This window comes from Drosophila serrata, unplaced genomic scaffold, assembly GCF_035046125.1.
Source record: "Drosophila serrata isolate PLE 108 unplaced genomic scaffold, ASM3504612v1 contig_115, whole genome shotgun sequence".
Taxonomy (NCBI): Eukaryota; Metazoa; Arthropoda; class Insecta; order Diptera; family Drosophilidae; genus Drosophila; species Drosophila serrata.
Genome location: NW_028257013.1, coordinates 129,112 through 155,110, shown reverse-complemented (window position 1 = coordinate 155,110; position 25,999 = coordinate 129,112). Strand labels below are relative to the sequence as shown.

Genomic DNA, 25,999 nt, shown 5'->3' with positions numbered 1-25,999 from the left:
AGCGGGGCAGAGAGCGGAAGAGAGGCACACACACACACACAGAGATAGCGCGTGCAGGAGCCTTCGGTAAATGATGACAATCTAGCTATTTTTAAGGCAAATCTGGCTAGGGGTTACTTAGCTATTAATATGTATTTTTATTTTAAATGCTATAAAAAAATTTCTTTAAATGCAATGAAATTTGAAAGAAGCAAACCACAATCTTTTTTTTTTGGTTTCTAATAAAAATTTTGCATACACTCTACAAAGACATTGTGGTTTTAAGTTCCTTGCTCGCAAAAATGGCGTTTTTAATCTGGGTACTTGGTATATTTTAAATTATTAACTACATAAAAACTTATTTAGAAATAATTATTTATTAGATAGAATCACTGCGAAGGATATAGGACAGCACTATCCGTGCGATGACCGTGCTCAAGTGGCAGGCAGTGGGGCCCCGAGCTTTGCTTTCGGCCTGAGCGCGTGCAAGTATGACAAAGCTTCGGCCCAGCACAACTCACATAATGCCATTCCGCTCTGCTCGCGCCACTTTGGCAGCTTCCTGCGCGTGGCCATATGGCCGTTAGGCCGACTTCACTGTGCAACAGGCGAGGGAGGGAAGCGGTGGAGATGTGCCGCCTAGCGATGGAACCCGCTTATCGATCAACTTTAAGTTCACTTTCACATTGGCGGCCGCAAAGGCATATCGATAATATTACTATTTCTTGTACATTAATTAATTTATTTAGAAAAATAAAATATTCCGAAATAATGTAAGAGAAAAGGCAATATATACAGAGGTACAGATGTGAAGAAAAATTAATATTAATATTATTTCAAACTTATGGCTTTAGGGCAATACTTTTTCAGAAACAAAACAAAATAAAAATGATTCTTTGATTAAATGTATACCATTTAAAAACTATATTCTTATGTATAAAACGGTTTCCTTTCAGTATAATTTACAAAACACAATTTAGAAATAAAAAAAAGGGTTTTAAACAAAAGTTGCTCAAAAGTAGGCAATACAAATATTTATATGGAGTGCAATTCCGATAGCACATCCTTTGCGATAAACAACAAAATGCGCAGATTGTCATCTCTAGCGGCTGGCGGCAATGGTAACTGTAAACGCCGTGGCTTTTCCCGTTGCCTTGTCGACATTGTGCGGCAATTGTGCCTCCAGTCGCACAACAGCTGCGTGCGCACTCGGACGTGTTTTATCCTGTCTTTTCACGTCTCGTCTCGTCTCGTTTCGTTCCGTTGCGTTGCATTGCACGCCGCAAACAACAGTTAGTTGACACGAGAGCAATAACAACAATAGCAATAGCGAGCAAAGTCATAGCGGATGTGCAGGTGACCGCCAAATATATCAACGATAATGTGACAAGATGGACTTCCAGAATCGTAACAACACGGCCAATAAGTTTGTCTGTCCCAGCGATAGGCAGCTGGCCCTGCGTGCCAAGTGAGTACCGTTGCAATTGTTTCAAAAACACAAACAGAAATTTAAGAACAAAAAAAAAAAACAAAAACAATGTCATTGAAACGCAACAATTGGCTCCCAGTACCTTTCTCTCTTTCTCCCGCGGTGTTCTCTTTTTTATCCTTACTTAGTGTGTGTATGAGTGTGAGTGCGTCAGAGCAGCTGCAACGAAAACAACAACAAAAACAGCCACACTGCTGCCTGATAACAGCTATTTAGTTTTGTTCTTTTTTTTTCTGTTTCGGTGTCCCTGTGCGAATGACAAAAACAAAAACAAGCGGGGACAACTTGACAAAAGCTTTAGTCATAATTAAATTAACTTTGACTTTGGTGCGAGTGTGAGTGTGAGTGTGAGTGTGAGTGGGTGGTTGTGGCTGATTAGCCGAAAGCCTAATCAAATGAAATACATGTGCGCACTCACACAGCGACGGGAGAGCCACAGTAACAGAGAGACGGAGAGAGAGATAGAGAGAGGGAGAGAGAGCGGGAGAGATAGCTGTCCCTGAGCTGTCAAGGATTCCGCAAAAGAAGCTGAGGAGAGAGATGGCGGCGGATCCACTAAAAGCCGCATGTGTGCACGTGCATGTGTCGTCCTTGCTGTCTCTGTGTGTGTGTGTGTGTGTGTGTGAACTGTAATCATAATTGTTGCATGCTGACAGATTAATTAAATTTTAATAACGCTCAATTTTTTACGACCCCCCTTATGCCATATTTATGGCCCCTCGCCGAGAGGCTTTCATTTATTTATTGCAATTGACGCACCACAAAACACACACACAACGAAGGGCGCGCGGCCATTTACATGATTTGTGAAACACGCCCATACCGAAATGGAAGCATTTCCATTTCCACTTCCCCTTCCAATTTCCACTAACCGCTCTTCCCCGGCCTAAAGCCCCAACATATGCTCCATGTAGCATACTGCGTGGGGCTGCCCAGCTCGCCTCGAATCAATCCCAGCTGACTGTAAATGCGACTTGGGCGCATTAAAAATACAGCAACAACAAAAAAAAAAAAAAAATGAGGGAAAAGTAAGGGGGAAAAAAACACGCCGCACCAACACCAACACGCACAGACACGCACAGCATGGGCAGAAGTGCGCGCCGAAGGAGAGGTGAAGGTTGGCAGGTTTCAAGTGTGCAATTTACACTTCCGTTCGCTCGCTCGCTACATTGTAAGCACTCACACTCTCACACAGCAAAGATAGGGTGAACCAAAAAGAACAGAAAGTTTATGGAGCGTAAATTTGTTAAATGATTTCCATGTTTATTTTCACTTAAATTGGATAACTATAAATAATATAAATTGCAAAGATAGCTGATGACAATGTTTATACTTTGCTTAAAAATCATAATAAGCAAAATGTTATTTAAACTATAAAAAACAGAAAATTGGCTAAAAGATTAAATGTAGCTGTGAAGGATATATCTGGTAAAAGTTTTTAAACATTTTAAAAGCATAAACAGAAGCGTATGCAACATTTTACTTCTGCTGTTAAAATAACTAAGCTAATTAGGCTTAAAGATTTCTTATAATCCATTTATTTGTGTATATCCCATGAAAATAGTTAACTTTTCCGATAGGTAAATTATTCAAATTAAAGAAATATCTGATCACAATGTTGATACATATCAAAAAATTCCTGCTCACATAAATTTTGTAAAAAAAATGCGTAAACAGAAACAACAGGGCGTATGAGTAATAAATTGAAGTCATAAATTTGGTTATAAATAATATACATATGTATACTTTATCCTGGCTTGATAGGTTAGTTTTTATGATAGGTTAATTATATAGAATAAATATAAATTGTGGAGAAATCAAAAAAATATCATTCATTCAAAATACATTAACAGAAACAACAGGGCGTATGAGTAATGAACTGTAAAACTATTCATAGACTTAAGGTAATTTTAACAAAATTTGTTTAATAAAATTTATATTATTAAATTACTAATAAGAAGAATCTGTCTAAGCTACACAAAAGTTACTTTCACTTAAAAATATATAAAATAGCTCAGTTAAGACAACAGGGCGTATGAGTAATAAAAGTGCATAACTATTCAAAGACTTTAGATAATTATAACTAATTTGCTTTCATAACATTTATATTATTAATCAACGAATAGGGATATCTGTTTAAGCTTCAAAAAAGTCACTCTCACTTAAAAATATATAAAATAGCTTAGCAAAAATAACACGGCGTATGAGTAATAAAAATGCATCACAATTCAAAATTATTCGAAAATTTTTATGAAATTTTCTACATAAAATTTTTTTTTTATAAATTTATCAGTAGAGATATGTGTTAAGATTTATCGAAAAAGTCCCTCTAAAGCAAAATATTTGTATAAAGCAGGAAGAACAGGGCGTATGAGTAATAATTTCGAATACAATTTTGAGCACCTTACCTAAAAAATATTGTATATTTTTTTAAATGTTATAAAACTCTTTTTTTAAAACAAATAAAATTTAAAATAAAATTTAAATGATTTTAAATATACATCAGGCTTCAAAATAGTTATGAAAAGAAAACCAACATCCTTTTTAGCACAAAACAAAGTGTCAAGGACCAGTCTAACCCGCTAAACAAGACCAACAGCAGGATAGAAACAAAGAGCTTTCGACTGAAAAGGGAGTTTGCAGGAGGGAGCCATAAGCTGCCGCCTCGTGGCATTGGCTCTGTACTTGAAATTCAAATTACGGCTCAAGGGAGCCCCCACGGCCGCAAAGAGGAGCCAAAAGGAAGCGGAGGCGAGCGAGCCAAGGATGTGGGGAATTAACGCGAAACTCAAATCGCGGCCACATGCCAGACACTCCAGTCACTCCAGACTTTAGACTCCAGGACTCCAGTCGGTTGGACTCGCTTAACTATGCAAATGAGATGATCTCTCTGCCACCAGACCACCAAATCTGACGAGAAGCTCTTTGACTTTTATTAAATTCAGCTGTAACCGCAAAGTAACTGGCGAGGAGATACGGAAATACTGAAATCAAACCCAATCCCATCCCATCGAAGCGAACTAAAAATATATATGTATAAGGCGTACATGGCTACAGGAATATCGTATTCAGTGCGAAAGCTCAAGAATAAATCCGTGTGTGAATGCCTCTCGAATATATATATGTATAAAACGAAGCCAAGGAGATATTGAATTTAAATGGAAAAGTAAAAGAAAATCCGAAAGAAAAGCGCTGCGTTTTTTGTGTGTGCGTGGAACTGTGGTGGAAGCCGGAATAAAATTGTAAATTATGCTAAATTGTGGCTTCTCATTGTTGGAGCCCCCTGGCTTTATAATTTTCCTCTTTGTAAATGCGTATTCACAGCAAAAAAAAACAAAAAGTAAAAAGGTTTGTTGGGATATAGCAATGTCCCTGCTTAATCAAATCAAAAGCCTTTAGAACAAACTTTTCAGTTAATTAAATAAGCAAACCTACTAATTTTACACTCAAAGTTGTTTTAACTTTGACTTGTATTAAAGGATTCTGCAATTTGGCGCTCAAGCTCCTGTAAACCGAAACCCCTTTGTTTTGTATAAATTAACTTAATTGCCAGTTCTTGGCCATTGTATTCGTACCGGCCGTTAAGTTTAGGCCAAACAAGATTAGGCAACAATGATTAAATGAAATGAGCACACATAAATAGTGAAGTGGGATCAATTGTTTGCAAAACATCGAAATTTATCGATTTAAAGTCGATTTGCAGTATTAATATCATTTTAAAAAAATCATTTAAAAAATGTAAAACTTATTCTTTAGCAACTATACAGAGGCATACTTCAAAATATATTTTTCAGTTTACCATGTATATTCCCCAGGTTTTCAAAAGTTGATTTTTAAAACCACCGATAATAATCGATTTTAAGTCGATTTTTCTATCAAGAAAACATTGTTTCTTTTTAAAATTCCACTAAACTCAGAATTATTTTTATCAATCTACCATCTAAATTCACTTGCTTAGTCAGAGTTGAGGTAGAAAAACATCAATATTAATCTATTTCAAGTCGATATACCTATAAAAAACATCGATAACATAGATTCCTTTTGAACTTTTTGAAATTATTTATATTTCTAAATCTTTTTCGTTTATTGTTAACAGATAAATATTGTTAAATATATTCTTCTATGTATCATCTTAACTTCTCTTCTTTATCACAGTTAAGCTGGAAGAATATCGATATTTTTCGATTTCAAGTCGATTAAACACAACAATTTCCAAATGTTTTCTATTCTTCACCGTTTTCATACCTTGTTGATAGATATATTTTGATCCCTAAGGGATAATGATATATCCTAGGTCTGAGTCTTTAATATATAATTTCTAAATGATTGATATTTCCTGTAGATTTTCCTTCTTAATATTAAATTCATTGGTAATCACCTGACAGAGTTTAAGACTCTTCTTCCGACACAGACACTCCCTTGAATGCCATATGTGTCCAGTGTATAATTTCGGTTCTTCTTCCGAGACTTTTGGAATAAAAATGCCGCCCTTTAATAACAAATTCACTGCTTATCCCCTGACAGAGATGTAAGGCACTCTCCTCGCAATTGATTTCGTCATGCAGAGTCTGCCGGCTCATGTACATTGGACATTAAACTGAAGTGACTGACGGCCTTTTCCCTCCACTCTGGTTTTTCTCTGCGAAACAATCAGATTTTGTGTAACAATAAACTTGGTAACCTAACCATCAATTTGGGACTGGCAGGATAGGACCCATCCTGAGTGGATCAAACGAAAGTTGAAGTGCTCGAGAGCGGCGGCGGCGGGGGTTCCCCATTGATTTGCTTATTCGGTGAACAACACGGGCCAATGTTGATAGAGCACTAAACGAATTTGTAATTTAATTATGATGTTAAGCAACCCGCAAGGGCATTTAAGCAAAAACAAAACAAAAAAACCATACACACACACTACACACACAACGCAATCAATTACACGGAGAGTCAATAAACCCAGCGCGAAGGCAACACGCACACTGGGAGTCCAGGAGACCGGAGACCGGAGACCGGAGGAGGTTCCTCTTGGCCCGGATTTGCATGCCATTCCATGAGCAGTGCGTGCCCGTATGTGGCCTTCCCGGGTATACATATATTTTTTTTTAATGCTCCGTGTAAGTGATTCCAAAGTGGCTATATAACCGAAGCTCATTCCTGGGCAAAACCCGGAGCAATCATGAACTATGCAAATGAGGTAAAAGCAGCTAAAAGATTACAAGTTGCCAGAAAGGATGGAAGTTAAGTCGAAGTTCTACTCAGTTCTCATTAAAAACATATCACATGATATATATTTTTCATATATGTATATTGGGGAATGAAAAGTCACTTACCTTTATTTGAGTCGCCTGAGCTGTGGGTTCATTATTAATTGGGGCAACTCACCTGGAATCCCTTAACTTTTGTTGTTTAAAAATTTGAAATTCAAATGTTAAACGAAAATGTGGATAATGAAAACTTTCATTACATACTCTAAGAGTGACATTGGAATCTTAAGTTTGAGGGTTCATATGAGGACAAAAAATATATGAAAGTTTTTGTCATAAAGGATACAAAAAGTCTTGATTAAAATGAATATATTTTTAGCTCTAGAAAAACCTCAGATTTAGACAAAATTACATTTCTCAGAGGCTGTTTAGAGAAATTAGCTGAAATCAGCAAACTCACTTAGTCCCAAAATATTTGTATTTATTATCTCCAACACTTGTGCTAGATCTAAAAAGGTTTTCACCTACCTTTACTACCAGTTTTTTATTCCAGCCTTGGCTGTGAATGTTTCAAGGCCCCTTAGTACACCCCTTTGAGCCTCGGGTGTAATGAACCCAGAGACCCAAAAGCAGGGACGAGTTAATTAACTTTGAACTTGACATTTTGGCCAAGTGGACAGAGTGGCGGTCGGCAACATGGAAACCGCATTAAGCGGCTCCACAACTAACGATGCTCATTAGGCCGAGACCCACTCACCACCCCCTCTGCAAAAAACAACAATCCCTCCTCGACACCCCTTTAACACCTTTTACAACACATTTGTGTGTGGAAGCTCAGAGTATAAAAAAAAATACCTTAGTGCATAGAGTGTGGAGTTATGCATCTTATTTATATATTTGTGGAAACTGAATCACTCAGAGCCAAAAAATTGCGAAAGAGCGACTGGTTTCCTTTCTTTTTTTGTCTAAAACAGTGCATAGAGTGTGGAGATATGCATCTTATTTATTATATCCTTGCAGGGTATTATAATTTTAGTCAGAAGTTTGCAACGCAGTGAAGGAGGCACCTCCGACCATATAAAGTATATATATTCTTGATCAGGATCAACAGCCGAGTCGATCTAGCCATGTCCGTCTGTCCGTCTGTCCGTCTGCCCTTCTGTCCGCCTGTCCGTTTCTACGCAAACTAGTGTCTCAGTTTTGAAGCTATCTTAATGAAACTTTGTAGTTAGCCTTCTATATACTCTCACTCGTATATATGTCGGAACGGGCCGGATCGGACGACTATATCATATAGCTGCCATAGGAATGATCGGAAAATTTTTACAAAAAAATTTTTAACTTTTTCAGTTTTCAATAGAATTGGATCAAATTTGAGATATAGCCATTTTACTATACTCTACAATTTTGCATAAAATTTTATGAAAATCGGACTACTATATCATATAGCTCCCATAGGAACGATCGAGAAATTAATACAATTAAATTTATAACCTTTTCAGTTTTCAACAGATTTTCATCAAATTTAAGGAATAGCCATTTTATTTTAGTCTTAAATTATGTGTAAAATTTCATGAAAATCGGACGACTATATCATATAGGTGCCATACAAACGATCGTTTCATGTAGAGGAAAAATGCAAATCAGTGAATGTAAAACTGCAAATATAATATACATAGTAGAATGAAATGAAAGCAGGTATTACTTCATTGTTTTTTAACACAAATATATATAACTTATATTGTATGGATTCCTATTCATAGAAGTTCTATCTGCAAGGGTATATAAACTTAGCTTCCTTTCTTGTTTATGGGTAAAAGCTAAAGCAATCTGATTCAAAAATATTGCTGTGTGAGCTCCTGACTCTCTCATTCTCTCTCTAGCTCATATTAAATGTGTAGAGTTATGCATCTTATACAGTATATATATTCTTTTGTGATAAACTAAGTAATGCCCACTAACTCTTTCTAACAATTCTAATTCCTAACTCTCCCTCTCTCTCTATTTCTCTCACTTCCTCCCAGATTAAAAGCCGGCTGGAGCAGCTCAAAGACCAGCGAACCCCTGCGACCGGAGGAGCAAGAGGCCATCATTTCGGTGATTCGACGCAACGAGGAGATCGAGGTGGCCGAGCGGCAGCGTGTCGGTCGTCTGGTGGAGCGCGTGGAAAAGATCAAGCAACATGCCGTGGAACGTGGCCCCAACTGTTGTCGACTCTGTGGCGACGCCTTCGGGCTGCTGCGGCCGCATCGCATAATTTGCGAGGATTGCCGCCAGGCGGTATGCACCAAGTGCAGTGTGGACATCAACATTCGTTATCATACCAGCGAGCGTTGCCGCGAAATCTGGCTATGCCGCATCTGCTCCGAGACGCGCGAAATGTGGAAGAAATCCGGCGCGTGGTTCTTTAAGGGCCTGCCCAAGTACGATATGCCGCGCAGCGCCAGTGCCACACCCACGCCCACCCCGTTACCCGGATCCATGGCAGGTGGGTGGAAGACCAGGAGATGGAGGAGGCGGTAAAGGAGGTGGAGGAGGTGGAGGAGGTGGAGGCGGTGGAGAAGAAGGAAGTGCAGGAGCAGGAGGCCTTGGAACGTGTTAGGAATTTAAACCCTTCACGCTTGCCGCAAAGTTCAAAAGGGCGGAAAAGTCCGCGAGAAATTTTACGCGAAATTCAGTTTGCTGGCGTTGTCCCCTTGAAATCGAAATTAATTGAGGGGTCCCGAATATTTCAAAGCAATTTAAATATAACCGGTTCGAACAATTGAATTGAAGTTGAAGTTGAAGCTGTATTCAATTTGTATCTTTCCAAAAAGTTATAAGCTATAGTCGTTAAGATGCGCAACGCGTATGATTTTTCTCTTGAAATATTACTACAAGGAATTACTCCTTACTCCTTTATGCAAGTGCCTTCTATTTTTAGATTTTATTTCATTTATTCTCTCATTTCTCATTTCTCAAAGGAAAGGAATAGTATAGTTTTTAAGGTGTTTAAATTACTATTTACCGAATTTTTAAAGGATTTTCGGCTTTAATTCCACCACAGTTACTCCCCAAGTACTTAAAATCAAGAATATTTCATTCATTTCCACTATTGAAACGACTTTAAATCAAATTGAATTGCTCAATCCGCACTTTTCCATAAACCTGAAACCCAAAAGCCGGACCCGCAAATTTCTCAACAAATTGGTTGTCACAGCTTCTTCCTGTTGCAATATTTATTAGTTTGTGACAATAGGTTATATAAATGTTTAATGTCATTCCCATGAAACGGAAGTCAGAGCAGATTGACTGTGATTGTGTCCTTCGTCCTTTGCATTTAGTTTGGGGAATTATTGAAACCTCCGGGAATGGTTAACCATAGGACATAGGATCAGGGCGCGTGTCTTGCTTATATAAGCAACATTTTTTAACACCAACAGAACGCACAGATACACCTTGTTTATTTGAAGACACCTTAACCAATGTTTTCAAATCTCGTTTCAGGAACATCATGAAATGTTTCCGTTTCCATAGTTCAAATCATAGACGCTTTTTGTATGGTAACCATAATCAGAGCTTCAACTGGATGTCACTAAGCTGTAGTTCGTTCAAAGTCATTTAACAATAATAAAATTAAAAGAAAAATAATATAAATATCAAATCAAAATCGGTTCAATCAAAATTACTGAGCAAGTAGAGAATCAAACAAGGAAATATATAATATATATAAATCGGCGGGTACATTTCTAGAGTCTCTCTTCACTTCTGATGTTTCTCCAACTCCTTCATCAATCATCGATAATTATAATCCTTCATTCAGAGCAAGCAACAAATATCGCTTTATCAACGAACGACTATCGCTATAATCGCTGATTTTGTTAACGTTTACTGAATTACAAACTATAAAAATTTAAAAAGCAAAGAAACCGGAAATATCGGTAATCGACATGTTTGAAAATCGGAATAACTTCTTCTGGTTTTCATCGGGGAAATTCAACAGCGTTCGTTTATCGATTATCGACACTTATCGTCTATCGCTAATCGCTGTCTCTTGTCTCTGTCATCGCAGGAGACACGCGGGCCGTTCAAAGCTGCCATGCAACGCCGACGCGTCCAGCGCGGGTAAAGAAGCTAACGATCCGTGTCAACGACAGCAGCTCCAGCAGCAGTGGTCACTCGGAGCCGGAGGATGAACTGGATGGCGGCGGCGGCCCGGCTGGAAGCACAGCTGGTGGCATGACCAAGGGCACAGGAACCGGACGTCTCCAGCGGGATGACAGCTTCCGGTTGCGTGCCTACGGCTCCATACGCAGCTTCATAGACGGCGGCGAGCGGAAGCTATCGAATTCCTTCTTCTTTGGCCGCCAGCAGAGCCAACGGCCATCGGAGTGTCCCGAATACGATAGTGTCAGCATGTCCAAGCTGCGACGTGAGAGCAGTTTCCTGCGACGCGGCTCGGTCAGCTCCTCGTGGTCCATTAGCGATAGCTCCGGGTCCGGCAATTCGGGGAATTCCCACACGCCACAGGGCCAAGCCCATGCCCAGTCGCAGTCCCAGTTCCATCAGCAGCAGCAGCAACACTGCCGAGATCCCTTGCTCGGTTGGCTGGAGATCGCCATTAGCTATCGCGAGGCATTCCATAGTCTCGATTGCACCATGGTGCGGGCCAGGGATTTGCCGGCCATGGATGCCGCCGGACTGGCGGATCCGTATTGCAAGCTCAACATTATCACACCGGAGGCGCATACCAAATACACACGGTGGCAACGCACCAAGACGGTGCACAAGACCCGCAATCCCGAGTTCAATGAGACGCTGCAGTTCGTCGGCGTGGAGCCGGAGGAGTTGGGCAATTCGCTGCTGTATGTGGCACTCTTCGATGATGACAAGTATGGCCATGATTTTCTTGGCGCTGCCAAGGTCTGCCTATCCACGGTGAGTCTCTATCTCTCTCTCTCTCTTTATTTATTTAATTTTTTTGCCGGAAGCGCACCTCCGGCAACTCGTTTCCGGTTTACACTAACCACTAAGCTGATTCGTTTGAACTGCGTAATTGTTTGGTTCAACTGACCCGCAAGGCACTTCCTACCGGGAAACGAGTTAAGCCAGAAATTGTGTTGGTGTTGCAACTGCTGCCGCGGTAATTTCGCAGAATAATGCAAATACAAGAGATCTGAACACGAACGAACACGAGCTTCTGGCGTACCGGATGTAGCCATGTTTTTTTTGGTTTTAATTGGATTTTAGTTTGAATTAAATTTAAAACCAGAGGCGTTAGGATGTGCTTTACCCCTATGACCAAGCGAGAATGCAATTAATTCTCTTTCTTTTCTTAACCTTTCTATATTAATTTCTGTTTCTTTTGTGATTTTGTTGCATTTTATGCGGAAGGACCTATCCTAACCTTACCTAATACAAAGCTTTCTCTAAGGGCGGTTAAAGAGAATTCTCTCGTTCGCTTTAAAGTATTATTATTACTACAAGGTTTGCCCCAACTCCTTTGATTCCAATCCTCTCCCAAAGACGAACTAAAGAAACTCTCTTTCCTTCCCGCTATCTCTCTCTCTCTCTCTCTGTCTGTCTGTCTCTCTCTCTCTCTCTCTCTCTCTCTCTCTCTCTCTCTCTCTCTCTCTCTCTCTCTCTCTGTCTGTCTGTCTGTCTGTCTCTCTCTCTCTCTCTGTCTCTGTCTGTCTCTCTCACTCTCTCTCTCTCTCTTCCTTTCTTTCTCTCTTTCTGTCTTCGTCTCTCTATTAATTGTATTAGGATTAATTGTATTATGCAAGTCTCTGTTTCAAACGCAGCTGAAGGGATTTCTCTCGTTCGCTACAAAGTGTTGAATTGAGAGAGAGGCAGAGAGAGGGAGAGAAATAGAGAAAGAGAGAAATAGAGATATAAAGAAATAGAAAAATAGAAAAATAGAAAAATAGAAAAATAGTGAAATAGTGAAATAGAGAAATTGACAATCGAGAAATAGAGAAAGAGAGCGGCGGAGAGAAAGAGAAAAAGAGAGTTGCATAAATATGCCTTAAGAGATTTAAAATATAATCTTACACTCTTAACCAAGACCTCATTAAACCTCCCAACTGGGATGTTCTCTCGATAACATTCGCTTGCGAAACGGAAACATTCTCTTTTAGTGAAACGGAAGTCAATCTGACAAGCTCCTATAAAAGCTTCTTCTTCTTGACTCAAGACAAGACACTGCAATTTAACCAATAGTTTTTAATAAAACTAATGGAAATAATTATTAATTAAATGGAAAATCATAAAATCTGTTTTCCAGGTGCACAGCACATCGCAGTACCGCATTTCGGTGCCACTGGGAGTGGAGGATCAATATAGTAATGCAGCGGAAATGTCCCAAAATTGGCCAAATGGGAAAATGTTGCTCTCACTCTGCTACAACACCAAGCGCCGGGCACTGGTGGTGAATGTGAAGCAATGCATCAATCTAATGGCCATGGATAACAATGGCAGTTCTGATCCCTTTGTTAAGATGTGAGTATATCCCTGATCAATCCATCCATAAATCATTAATCGTATTTATTTCTACAGCCAACTCAAACCGGATGCGCACAAGAACAAGAAGCACAAGACCAGCGTCAAATGGCGCACGCTCAATCCCATCTACAACGAGGAGTTCTACTTCGAGGCCAGTCCCCATGACCTCAACAAGGAGATGCTCATTCTGACCGTTTGGGACAAGGATCTGGGCAAAAGTAACGATTTCCTTGGCAGCCTCCAACTGGGAGCCCAAAGCAAGGGGGATCGCCTGCAGCAGTGGCTCGACTGCATCCGTTTGCCGGATCATTTTCATGAGAAATGGCATTGCCTTGCCCCCGACAATCCCGCCCACTGAATGAGCACAGCCCAAATCCAGGATGTTTTCCCCACCTCCCACCTCCACCCCAAAAAAATGCCGCATTTTAGCAAACTGATTTCTCTGTCAAGTTGTTTTGAAAATTTAAAAAAGCTCAGTATATATGATCCTTAAGAGTTTTTTAGTAAAATCATGTCTTGTTTAAACTAACATAATTTCTAAATGCTAAAGAATTTTACTTAAAGAAAGCCTTCTGCTTCCTGTTAGTTTCGGTTCGATAAATATCAAGAAATTCGATAAATAAATAGATATTCTAATCGTGCGATAAATTGACTTTTTTGCTTGATATATCGGAGCAACATAATCGTAAAGAAAGCAGACAAATTTAAAACCTTTTTTTTTAATAGTTCCATCATTTCAATATTTTAATGTTAATATTTAAATATATCAAATTTTATCTTTCTAAATCAACTTATAATACCATTAAAAGTGCTTTTGATAATAGCTTTAACCAAATCTATGGAATTTGAATAGTCAGTAAATTATTCACATTTTAAATTCATTTTTTTTTTTTCATAAAAAATTATTATTTTCGATAACTTTTGGTAGAGAAATCAGTTTTGCAAAAATTAGGGCCTAGCTCCAAATATACAAATATACATAAACATATACATATACATATAAATATATATATATATATAATATACATATATTTTTGATATGCCTGCGTGGGTGTGCTTGTGTGTGTGAGTGTGTGAGAGAGAGATAGAACGATCTATAGAGCGAGAGAGTATGAGTGTGTTTTTTTGTGTCTGCTTTCAAAAATCTCGCAAGTAACCAACAAATTTTTTTCTATGTCTATACTTTGGCTCTTATCGGCATTTTTGTACACTGTATATATAGCTTATTTAAGTGTCCTTACCAGGGGTTAATCAACATCAAAGATCTTTTCGATTCCATTGCTAAATTCAATCTATAATCAAACTTATACTTATGTACTTCAAAATATATCGGGAAAAATATATACAACTATATTCTAACATGAATTTGTATTTATTGGGGAATAATTAACTAATTTACCAAGTAAATATTTAGAGGATTAATCAATTTCAGAACTCTTTAAATAAAACATTTGTATTAAATTGTTTAAACCCCTTTTCATCTCCTTCAGAATAACCCATAAAAAATCGTTGTTGAACCTCTTCCGGGCAGCAACAATATGTGATTACATAGAAATCGAACGTAATAACATTACATCTACATTTATGGAGCTGATAAGGCCCTCAAGGCCTCGCCTGATAAGCTAAGCCCCTCATAAATTCCCCAAAAGAGTGGAGATATGTACACGATTAGTTACCTGTTTCAGTTTCAGTTCACATTTAATAAGTTTGGCATATTAAGAGTTTTACAATTTTTTTTTCGAAGAGAATTGTACATATCCAACACTATACAAAATAGAGATAAACATCTATATATAGTACATGCATCGAACGTGGCAATTACGTAAGCGTTCGATACATAATAGATAAGGATATATATCGATTATAATATATATATATATATGTATATAGATTACATACTGCAAACACTTAATATTTAGGGAAAAACATGAGGGGCGATTCGAGTTGAATCGGAATCGAAATTGAAATCCTGACCAGCGACGATTGCCAGCGATTCCAACGTTAAACTTAAGCCTAAACACTGGTAAATAACTCCAGGGTGTGCGGGAAATAAAGTTGGCCCAATCTTTCACTTGCGTTCGAATAGGCGGGCATAGTCGGGCAGATGGGCTCCTCCTCCATCAGATCGGTGGCGATGCTGTTGCTGTTGCTGCTGCTGCTGCTGCTGATTCTGTTGCTGCTCCTGTTGGTGTGAATGATGTTGGTGCTGCTGGTGATGGACTGGACCCATGGCCGATGCAGCCGAGGGTGTATGTTAGAAGAGACGCTTCTCGTAACTGAAGAGGCCATGAACATTGCCCTCCTGCTGAGCGGAATGGGTTCGCTTCATAAAGCGCAGTTGGCCATTGTAGATCATGTCCCTGTGCAAGTATATAAACCAGGTTAAAACAGTCTTTTGAAATATTTAATATAGAATATGGTAATTACCGCAATTTATTCACCGAGTTGGCACCAATGTCCTGGCAACTATGCTGCAATCCGCACTCCAGATACGGCAAATAACGCAAAACGCTGCCCTTGTCCACAATGCTGCCGCTAACGCCCTGGGCTACCTTCATTTTATCCATCTCATTGTGATAGTAACGCGACATAGCAGCGCCCTTGGCATCGCCACGCTCCATGGCCTCCAGGGAGCCCATGCCGCGGTATTTCTTCAGGCGCACACCATCCGAGAAAAAGTACTCGCCGGGTGCCTCGGAGGTGCCCGCAAGCAGCGAACCCATCATCACAGCGCTGGCACCCAAGGCCAATGCTTTGACAATGTGTCCAATTGACTGAATGCCACCATCAGCGATAACTGGAACGCCAAACTGTCGGGCATACGTGGACACTTGATAGACGGCCGTGGCCTGGGGACAGCCGCAGGCCATCACCTCCTGGGTGATGCAAATGGAGCCAGAGCCCATGCCCACCCGCAGTCCATCGACGCCGGCTTCAATGAGATTTTTGGCCTGAGCACGGGTAACCACTGCGGATTATAGATGAAATAACGGTGGAATTAGATTATAATTGAATTCTGTGATATAAGAAAATCAAAGAAATATATATCGGAAATATAATTTGTACTATAAAATCGATATTTTCAAATTAAATGCGATATTTTTCGATATTTACTATTTTGCGAGATGTTCTATATAATATAAAATCTCCAGATTGTTCGTCACAATCATACATCCCAAGTCAAAACTCAGATAACTACAATAATTAGAGTAACTAAAATAAGGTAACCCAATGTACAATACTCTATACAGTTTATCAGATAATTAAAACAATATGGTGAAACCTATATTCTACGGTGTTTGTGCTTTGATCGTAACGTTATCAGTTATTGTGGTAGATAATGGACTTATAATTGCTCGCTTTCTATTTCAAAACAAGTGAAATTTAACTGTTTAGATCTCTGAGATAAGATTTGACTATTTGATATATTCGAGAAGTCAAATATTTAATTTAGAATCCAGAAAGTAAAGGAAACTAAAGCTCACGCTACTTCTCTCCTGTCGTTCTAATAACAAGTGACGAGAGTATAAAAAAATTCAAAAAAATAAAGAAATACATTCTTAAAATCTGGAATAATTTGATCTTGAATGAAAATACATGAACTAAAAATAATAAACTAAATAAATAAATAAATATACTCATATCGTCTTGCAACGAGCGACGAGTGCATTCTTTCTTATGATAAAATAAGGAAATACATTTTTAAAATAAAGAATACAGTGATATTTAAATAAAAAAAATGTTTATATTAAAAAAAATTATAATAAATAAAAATTATGTATTAGTAAACAACGTATTAAATATGGAGTCTATGAAGTAAATCTGTTACTTTTCTTTAGCTCTATACACGTATGTTTTTTTTTAAAAGCGACATTCTTTAAATAGAAAATAACTTGATATTTAAATTTAAAAATGGTATCTATTTAAAAATAAGTAAGTAAATGAATAAATAAATAAAATAATAAATAAATAAAAAATTCAAAAATTAAATTATGTATCAAATATAAAGTCTTGTAAGTAAACTTATTACTTATCTTACTTTGATTGGTTTTTTATAACGAGTGACAAGTGCATAAGAAAGAATTGAAAAATACATTTTTAAAATCTGGAAAAACTTGATATTTAAATAAATAAAATTATATATTTAAAATTAAATAAATAAATAAAAATTATAAATTAGTAAATAACGTATTAAATATAAAATCTATTACTTTTCTTTATACTCGTGTGTTATAAAAAGGGACGATTTTTAAAATATGGAATAACTTCATATTCGAACTCAAAAATTGTATATTTAACAATAAATAAATATATAAAAAATAATAAATAAATAAAATAAAAAATAAGTAATAATGTATTTACTATAAAATCTTGTAAGTAAATCTAAAACTCTTTTTAACCTCTAAGCTACGTGAAAAAGTATTGAAAAATTGGGAGATACATTCTTAAAATTGGTATACCTTGATTTTCAAATAAAAAAATTTATATAAATATGTATAAAAAAAAATAAATAAATAATGTATTTAATTTAAAAGGTAGTAAGTATGTAAGTCTACTACTTCTCCTAAGCTCTATACTAGTTCTTATAACGAGTGACTTCTTTCTTATCTAAATAAATAAGAAAATACATATTTAAAATGTGTTATAACTTCATATTCAAATAAAAAACAAATATTTAAAAATAAACAAAAGTAATAAATAAGTAAATTATATATTAAATATAAAATATAGTATGGAAATCTATTAATTTATCACATAGAGCAACGAAAAAGTAAGCAAATTCTGCAAAAATATTTTTTACACAAAAAAAATATGCCGAAAAGATTACTCACCGTTGCCGCCAATGACCTGCAGCTCGGGATACGTCTCCTTGATGTACTTGACCATCTCCACCTGATAGACAGAGTTGCCCTGCGACGAGTCCAGAATGATGACATCCACACCGTTGGCCACCAGCAGCTGGAGTCGCGCCTTATCCTCGCTTCGTGTTCCAATGGCAGCGCCCACCAGGAGCTGCTTGTTGGAGTCCTTGGATGCATTTGGATACGAACGCGCCTTCTTCAAATCCGTACGGGCAATCATGGCAACCAGTTCACCAGCTTGATTAATAATCGGCAACTTTCCCTTCTTGCTTTTCTCCAGAATGGCATTGGCCGTCGGCAGATTGATGCCATTGGGGGCGGTGATCAGTTCCGTGGTCATGATATCGGCCAGTAGCACCTCCGGTTGATTCTCACGGAAATCAATGTCCCGCGACGTAACCATGCCCAGTAGCTTGCCGCCTAGTTTGCCATTCTCGGTGACCGGATAGCCGGTGAAGCCATTTTTGCGTCTCGCCTCCAAAACATCACCCACTGTGTTTGTGGGCGACATCACCGAGGGATCGCGCATGAAGCCGTGCTTGTACTTCTTAACCTTGTGCACCTCCAACGCCTGGTACTCCGGCGTGCAGTTGTGATGGATGATGCCAATGCCACCACACAGCTGCGCGCGGGATCCACGGATTCGGCGGATATATTGGCGAATGGCGAATGGAAGAAACGGCGGCGGTTAGAGAGGCGCATAAGAGTGTTGAGTTACAACCACAGCTAGCACAGCTCGAAGGCGAACCCCGGAGATTGGACTGGGTTCTGAACTGAATATACTTACCGCCATGGCGATGGCCATCTCCGATTCGGTTACCGTGTCCATGGGCGAGCTAACCAGCGGTGCCCGCAGCGTAATGGCCTTGGTCAGCGGCGAGCTGAGATCGACCTCCTCGGCGGTGAAGTCTATGTAGCCGGGTAATATGAGAAAGTCGCTGTTTTGGGGGAGTCGCGGGGTATCGGTTCGAATCGAAGCGTAGCAAGCGGGAGATGAAATGAACGTGAGAATGATTTGGCGGACACTTGGAGCAACAGGCACACTTACTTGTACGTGAGTCCGTCGCCATTCTGGAAGAGCTCCAGGCAGCTGAGACCATCCAGCAGCTCCTCGTCCCTAGCGGACACTGCTCCCTTGGCGTCCACAAAGCCGTTCACCTTTGCTATTGCCGGCTGTTTCTGCTGTTTGGCCTCCATTCTAGCGTCCGTTCAACCCAACAACAGCAACAAAAGAAAAAAGGAAAACAAAACAAAGACTGGCGGATGCGAGCGAGCGAGATAAACGCCACCGAATTGGGCTCCTCTTGCTGTCTGTCTGCTGCTGTATTGGATTCCAATGGCCTGCGATTCCTAATCCTCTCGAGAGCTGCTCGATGCGCAATTAGACGGGATACACAGAGACCACGTAACAGAACGAGAACGAAAAGAAGGGAACGAAGGGAGAATGCAGATGTAAATGGCGGAGCAAGACAATTGGGTGGCAAGGTTAATTGCCGCAGATTTACGGCCGATGGCTGATTGGGATTCTGGACCCCATTTCCCAGTTTCCAATCGCGCCGCCGAGCACATGGTTTCCCCCACTCACCCGTCCAGCCGTAGGAAAATGGAAGTCGTAGCTTTTTCTAATGCGGTGGCCGCCGCGTGCAGCTTTATATAGACCTTCGTGCCAGTGTTGCCAACTTTTTCTTGAATAAAAAAGCTGTTTTTGGCAGGAAGATCATTTAAAAAAAAAAGATTAACATATTTTGGAAAAAGCTAAATCTATTTTTAAAAACAATTATTTGTTGGCTTATAGTTAAAAAAAAATTAATTCTTATTATTATATTATTAATTAAAAATTTTATTAATAATCTCATCGATTTGTGATGTTTGGTATTGATTTTCATAGGTTATTTCGGTTCCAATCATTCTGAAAAACTTGTTGGGAACGCTATATTTACTCATTATTCTCGTTTGTTTTCTCATTTGTTTCTCGTTTTTTAAAATTAGTTTTAATGTTACCAAAATCAGGTATCCTTTAAAGTATTTTTTAAAGAATTCTTAGGGAAAGTATTCTCAAAGCAATGGTTGCGTTGATGAACCAGCATTCGTTAATCATTTTTTCTAAGCGCAACCAATGTAACGATCTTACAGTAATAAAATGAAAAAAATTTAAGCATTTAAACAAAATAAAATGACAGAATTCCCTAGGCATGCTGTTTGTAAATTTTTCTCTCAAATGGCATTCTGAAAAAGCTAGATTTGACGGGAAAAAAGCAAATTTACCAGCAGTGCTAGGGCTGTTGATATATCGATATTTATAACGTGATATTTTGTTTGCCCAAATATCGATGTTGCGTTACTTGCTGTTATTTAACATTTTACATTTTACATTGTGCCTGACTATTTTACTAATTAATTAACCTACAAGAGTATAAAAATGAATTGAAGCCCAACTAGTCATTTATAATTATAGTTATTAAGCTTTGTATTAACAGAAAATAGAATTTCTATTGTTTTTATAAGTTATCTTATTGTATTCAAGAATACAAAAAATCATAGATTAATATTATCAATAAAGTTTAAAACAAAAAAATCATTTATCGTTGTTTTAAAATTAAGAAGTACAAAACTAAATTAAATTAATGAACGAATTTATAAATATTATTTCCTACATGAAAATTCTTTCCAATGTAAACGTGTAAAATTATTATTCTGGAAAAGGTAATGAGGATATTAATGTAATAAGCAAATTATGATACTTTTTACCGATCGTTATTTTTAACTAGGAAATAATGCTTATTAATAAATTAATTTTATCCTATTACGCTATAATTATTGGGTTAAATTATATAGTAAACTATTGCAGTGTAACTATAATTTGTATCGATTATGTTTAGATAATAATTACTGTGAATAATTCGAATAAAATAAAGTTTTTAAATGATACAAAATGAATTTACAATTGCTTTTTACTGAGTTTGAAAGTATATGACATTTGGATATATTAAAAAAAAAAAAAAGCATGTAAAAAATCGTGTTTTCACGGATTTTTTAATATCTCGGCTAATTAAACGCGTGAAGCAAAACCCGATACGCCAAAATAAAGGACATTTATTGTAGTTTTACCCCACCATGTTTCAATTTCTTCAAACCGTCAGTTTTTGAGTAAATCGCATAACCTCGGGGTCGGCTCCATACAAAATACGGCATCCAAAATTGTAAGGCTTATAACTTCGATTTACGAATGCGTGCACATATGCACGGTATATAGGCTTACTAGGGGAAGATTAACGAATATATAGTAAACATTTCAGTTGTTTTTAAATGTCAGATTTCGAGAAAATCGAATAACAGTGGGTGGTGTATTTGGACTAATATCTGAGGCGCGAACTATGAAAATGGAACCAGATGGGAACCAGCAGAGAACCACTCCCTGAACCAGACCACGGAACCATGTTAAGTAATATACTAAATTAAAAAACAATAGGAAATTGTTGAATAAAACATTAAGAAAAGTGACTACCGAATAAATGGAAAAGTCATTCAAAACAATTTGGTAGGATTCTCATCTAAATCAGGGAAATTAACTATTTCGTTCTTTTTAGATTATTTTAGTATATACCACTGCGAAATGCAAAATCGACGTAAACTCTTACAAAAATCTTACACCCTCAAATGAACGCGTGCAAGCTTGCACGGTATCTCAAACGATAGGGAAAAATATTCTATAATTTCGAATTAAATCTCTATTAAATCGAACCCAAGGATTTTTAGAAATTAGCGTTTTCTTTTTCCGATCTCATTCACAAACACTGGCTTCATATCGATAGGGGCGCCACCCACACCCAATCGATAATTAGCATGCCAGAAAATATTCCTATTGACCATTTAAACAATTGTATAAAATATGCATGCCCCATGAATGGAATTGAAATTCCAAGCATTTTGGTAGATGTTTCATCAAAATCCGTTCAGCCGTTCAAGAGAAAACATTACTTTTTCATTTATTTCCATAAATGTTCCTTCGAAGAATAAATAATCTGGCAGCACTGTCTGCCTTAAATTAAGTCAATTTGATTTAAGCTTTATTATAAAGCTTATGCAAAATGAAGAATGTACCATTAACGGGATCGCAATTCTGAACATTTTGATATATCTTTTATCAAAATCCGTTCAGTCGTTCATAAGAAATCCCGACCTTTTCATTTATTTCCATTTATGTACCTGTGAAATATAAATATATCCGGCAGCCCTGCCTGGCTAAAGAAACGAAAACTTGATTTCAACTTTATGGTTAAACCTATTCAAAAGGAAGACTTTCCCATAGATGGCATCGCATTTCTGAACATTTTGATATATGTTTCATCAAAATCCGTTCAGTCGTTAATGAGAAATCCCGACTTTTCATTTATTGCAGTTGGGTACCAGGGCTGCATAGTCATGCCTCCTTTGTAAATAAATTACTAATTCAAATGTTAATTTCTCTAAAACGACTGAACGGATTTCGATGAAACACCTACCAAATTGCTTAGAAAAATTATATCATTTATTGAGCAGACTATTAAATGTTATTTCGAAAATTTGTTTCTCAAATCTAGTGCTTCAATGCCCTTGCTTTGTAATATGATTTCAGGTGAAAATTTTGCAGCGCAGTGAATAAATTATTTTCGACCCTATAAAGTATATATATTCTTGATCAGCATCAACAGCCGAGTCTATCTGACCATGTCCATATGTCTGTTTGTTCAATTATTAGCAAATTAGACCCTTATATTTAAAGTTATCTAAATAAAATGTTGCAGTTAGTCTTCTATATACTCTTACTGGGGTATAATGGATTAAAATGTTCAGAACTATAGTGCCGTTTATTCCATTTGCATACATACGTCCTACCATTAAGATTAAATCACATTCTTTTATTTAATATTCTTCGTCGAACATACATACATACATATGTACATACATTTACGGCAATAAATGAAAAAGTCGGGATTTCTCATTAACGACCGAACGGATTTTGATGAAACATATATCAAAATGTTCAGAACTGCGATGCCGTTAATTGTACATTCTTCATTTTGCATAAGCTTTATAATAAAGCTTAAATCAAATTGACTTAATTTGAGGCAGGGAGTGCTGCCAGATTATTTATTCTTCGAAGGAACATTTATGGAAATAAATGAAAAAGTGATGTTTTCTCTTGAACGGCTGAACGGATTTTGATGAAACAACTACCAAAATGCTTGGAATGTCAATTCCATTCATGGGGCATGCATATTTTATACAATTGCTTAAATGGTCAATAGGAATATTTTCTGGCGGGCTATTCATCGATGGTTCCATGGTTCATAGTTCCATGGTCTTGTGCAGGGAGTGGTTCTCTGCTAGTTCTCATCTGGTTCCATTTTCATAGTTCGCGCCTTAGATATCAGCCCAAAAACACCACCCACTGTTATTAAATTTTCTCGAAATCTGACGGTTAAAAGCAATTGAAATTTTCACTAAATATTCGTTAATCTTTCCCTAGTAAGCGTATATATCGTGCATATGTGGAGACGTTCTGAAATCGAAGTTTGGATGCCCTATTTTGTATGGAGCCGACCCTGAGGTTAGATCACTTTTATGGGATTTACTCAAAAACTGACGGTTTGAAGAAATTGTAACTTAGTAGGGTAAAACTACAATAAATATCCTTTTTTGACGTATCGGGTACTGCTGCACGTGTTTGATTAGCCGAGATATTAAGAAATCCGTAAAAACACGATTTTTCACATGCATTTTTTTTAATATATCCAAATGTCAAATACTTTTAAACCCAGTAAAAAGCAATCCCCTCCATGTTCCATTTTCCCACCGTTCCATTTCGACGCTAACTCATCGACTTTAATTTTACGGACATTCAAAAAACATAAAAAAAATCGTTATCTTGATACATTTTCAAAAACCACCAACAACCGACAGCCAACGAGGGAGAATTCTGTTAATTTACATCCACCCGACAGCCAACGAGAGAGAATTCTGCCAACTTACGCTGGATGAGAGCTAGTCTGTTAATGCATTTTACTTTTTACGTGAGAATTCGACCCCAAAAAACGATAATTCGACCGCATGTATCTGTAAACGTGTAGAGTGACTCTGTACGCGTGTAAAATTTAAGTCTAACAGGGGCAAACTGTTGATACCGTCGGTGTGACCAGCTACGTCGGACGGAAGAATCCCTCTTTCCCTGCGCCGAGGCTTCGGTTTCCTAAACGGTAAGCCTCACAGGCACACTTTAGAAACACAATTTTTCGAAGACGGCCGCGTGTGTGTGTGTGTGTCGTCGGGCAGCGAAACTGAAAAACCAAAGGAGAAGCGTGGAGAGCAACAGCAAGTCGCAGCAGCCCGAGCGAAGTCGTTCTGTCGCAAGAGGAGGAGCAAACATAAAAAAGACCAACTATTTTTTTTTTCGAGGCAGAAAACACGGCGCAGGAATTGCCTTCAAATAGCACCATTTGCCAAGCGGGATTCGAAACGGCCCTGCTCTCGCATACCTGCGTGCGTACCTGGTAACAAGAAAAAAAAAACCGAGATTTCGATTCAGTCCCGCGACGTAAGCGCGCCCTCCGTTCCACCGTGCCCCGCTGTGCTCTCACGTAATCCATAGGCCGCCCCGCTCGCCACTACTCACCTCTTCAAAAACCTCTTCCACGTGTGTGTGTACGTTGCGTTGCCTTACGTTACGTCGTCGTCGTGGTCGCGTATGCGTGTGTTGTGTATTGTGTGTGTTTGTGTGTGTAAGTCTGCAAGGTGTGGTGTGTATAGAAAATCGATTGGAAATTGAACCAGCAGCCGCCGCAGTCGCAGTCGCCGCGTGTGTGCCGTTACGCCAGCGCCATCGGCCGTAATTTTCTTGTATTTTTTTCCTGTGAGCCCCTCCAGTGAGTGCGAGAGCGAGAGCAAGGGAGCTGGGCCCTCATCTCCTGCGCCAAACACAAACAACAAAACAGCAACATAAAAAAGAAACAAAAACCAACAAAAAAAAAAAATATATATAGAAAGAAAGAAACACCGGACATGGATAAATCAGCGGCCACGAACTCGGCCACTGCCGATGGCCAAAACGAAGCGTCGGCAGCGGCAGCAGCAGCAGCAGCATCAGCATCCTCTGCCGGCAGCGCAGCTGGGTGTGGCAGCAGCAGCAACGCCAGCAGCGCCGGCGGCAGCAGCCACACCACCACCAGCGGCGGCAGCAGAGGCGGATGTAGCAATAACAGCGCCTTGCAGCGCTTGGCAACCTCAACAGCAGCAGCAGCAACAACAAGTGCTGCCGCCCCGATGACCATCAACCTGAACATCAGCACCACCACCGGCGGCAACTTTGGCGTCAGCGTGGAGCCGCACATTACCGTCGAGAGCCTGAAAAAGATCATCGCCAAGAAGCTGAAGGTGGCCAAGGATCGCATCTGTCTGCTGCATCGTGAAAAGTGAGTAGCGAAAATTGCCAACATTTTCAGGTCCCCCTTGGGAAGAGGGGGGTTTCCTTTAATAATTTTCTCGGGAAAGATAAAGTTTCTGGTTGTTGTTTGGGGTTAAAATTAATTTAATACAAGTTAAACTAAGCTCTTGAGAAATGCAACATTTAAGTTATAAAAAAACCTCTTCGAAAGGGGTCTTAAAAAATCTGAAAAACTAATTTTATCATTGTGAAAACGATCAATTAGGTAAAATATTGAATGAAAAGTTAATCAGTTTAATTGGTTTCAGTACGCAGTTTTATAAATCGAATAAAAACTATTAGAGGAAAGCTTTAGGAGTTTAAATTAATGCTTTTTTTTAGCTTAGCTATGTTATTTATTGTTTAATTTGTCGATTTAATTGTCATATAAAAATAGTTATAAAAATCTATTAAAATAATCAACTATTTAAAGCTTTTTTTATAAGTCCGATTCAGATATGATCCTAAATTTCGATTGCAAACTGCATTTGTTTAAAACTCAAAATATTTGTCTTAATTCCCTGAC

General features: G+C 38.2%; 4 protein-coding genes across 4 annotated transcripts in view; 3 read left to right on the top strand and 1 right to left on the bottom strand.

The window, feature by feature from the left end:
• Positions 1 to 1,057: 1,057 nt before the first annotated feature.
• LOC110180296 (Rabphilin) lies at positions 1,058 to 13,551 on the top strand. The gene is made up of 4 exons (XM_086825819.1): positions 1,058 to 1,447; positions 8,694 to 9,157; positions 10,721 to 11,586; positions 12,935 to 13,551. Exons 1-4 carry the CDS (start codon positions 1,371 to 1,373, stop codon positions 13,151 to 13,153), a joined length of 1,626 nt encoding a protein of 541 aa, XP_086681945.1. The 5' UTR covers positions 1,058 to 1,370; the 3' UTR covers positions 13,154 to 13,551.
• LOC147644690 (double C2-like domain-containing protein beta) lies at positions 13,213 to 14,511 on the top strand. Its single transcript, XM_086825820.1, has one exon. The coding sequence runs from the start codon at positions 13,331 to 13,333 to the stop codon at positions 13,508 to 13,510; it is 180 nt and encodes a 59-aa protein (XP_086681946.1). The 5' UTR covers positions 13,213 to 13,330; the 3' UTR covers positions 13,511 to 14,511.
• A 313-nt stretch (positions 14,512 to 14,824) lies between these two features.
• On the bottom strand, positions 14,825 to 19,748 carry ras (Inosine-5'-monophosphate dehydrogenase ras). Its single transcript, XM_020947953.2, has 6 exons — positions 19,600 to 19,748; positions 19,063 to 19,380; positions 18,802 to 18,952; positions 17,985 to 18,636; positions 15,580 to 16,120; positions 14,825 to 15,512 (listed from the first exon to the last, which is right to left on the bottom strand). The coding sequence occupies exons 2-6, from the start codon at positions 19,209 to 19,211 to the stop codon at positions 15,407 to 15,409; spliced, it is 1,599 nt and encodes a 532-aa protein (XP_020803612.1). The 5' UTR covers positions 19,212 to 19,380; positions 19,600 to 19,748; the 3' UTR covers positions 14,825 to 15,406.
• Positions 19,749 to 24,245: 4,497 nt separating this feature from the next.
• Positions 24,246 to 25,999, top strand: part of stx (ubiquitin-like domain-containing protein stuxnet) — a 45,506-nt gene continuing 43,752 nt past the window's right edge. The window contains exon 1 of the mRNA XM_020947947.2: positions 24,246 to 25,462. Coding sequence (XP_020803606.2) covers positions 25,053 to 25,462 — 410 coding nt within the window. The 5' untranslated portion in view covers positions 24,246 to 25,052. The remainder of the gene's footprint in view (positions 25,463 to 25,999) is intronic.

Coding starts and splice junctions, on each gene's coding strand:
- ras (XM_020947953.2), bottom strand. CDS start 19,211: ATGGAGGCCAAACAGCAGAAACAGCCGGCAATAGCAAAGGTGAACGGC. Junction 16,121..17,984: donor GCAGGTCATTGGCGGCAACG/GTGAGTAATCTT, acceptor TATAATCCGCAG/TGGTTACCCGTGCTCAGGCC. Junction 15,513..15,579: donor AACTCGGTGAATAAATTGCG/GTAATTACCATA, acceptor ATACTTGCACAG/GGACATGATCTACAATGGCC.
- LOC147644690 (XM_086825820.1), top strand. CDS start 13,331: ATGCTCATTCTGACCGTTTGGGACAAGGATCTGGGCAAAAGTAACGAT.
- LOC110180296 (XM_086825819.1), top strand. CDS start 1,371: ATGGACTTCCAGAATCGTAACAACACGGCCAATAAGTTTGTCTGTCCC. Junction 9,158..10,720: donor GTTACCCGGATCCATGGCAG/GTGGGTGGAAGA, acceptor CTGTCATCGCAG/GAGACACGCGGGCCGTTCAA. Junction 11,587..12,934: donor CCAAGGTCTGCCTATCCACG/GTGAGTCTCTAT, acceptor TCTGTTTTCCAG/GTGCACAGCACATCGCAGTA.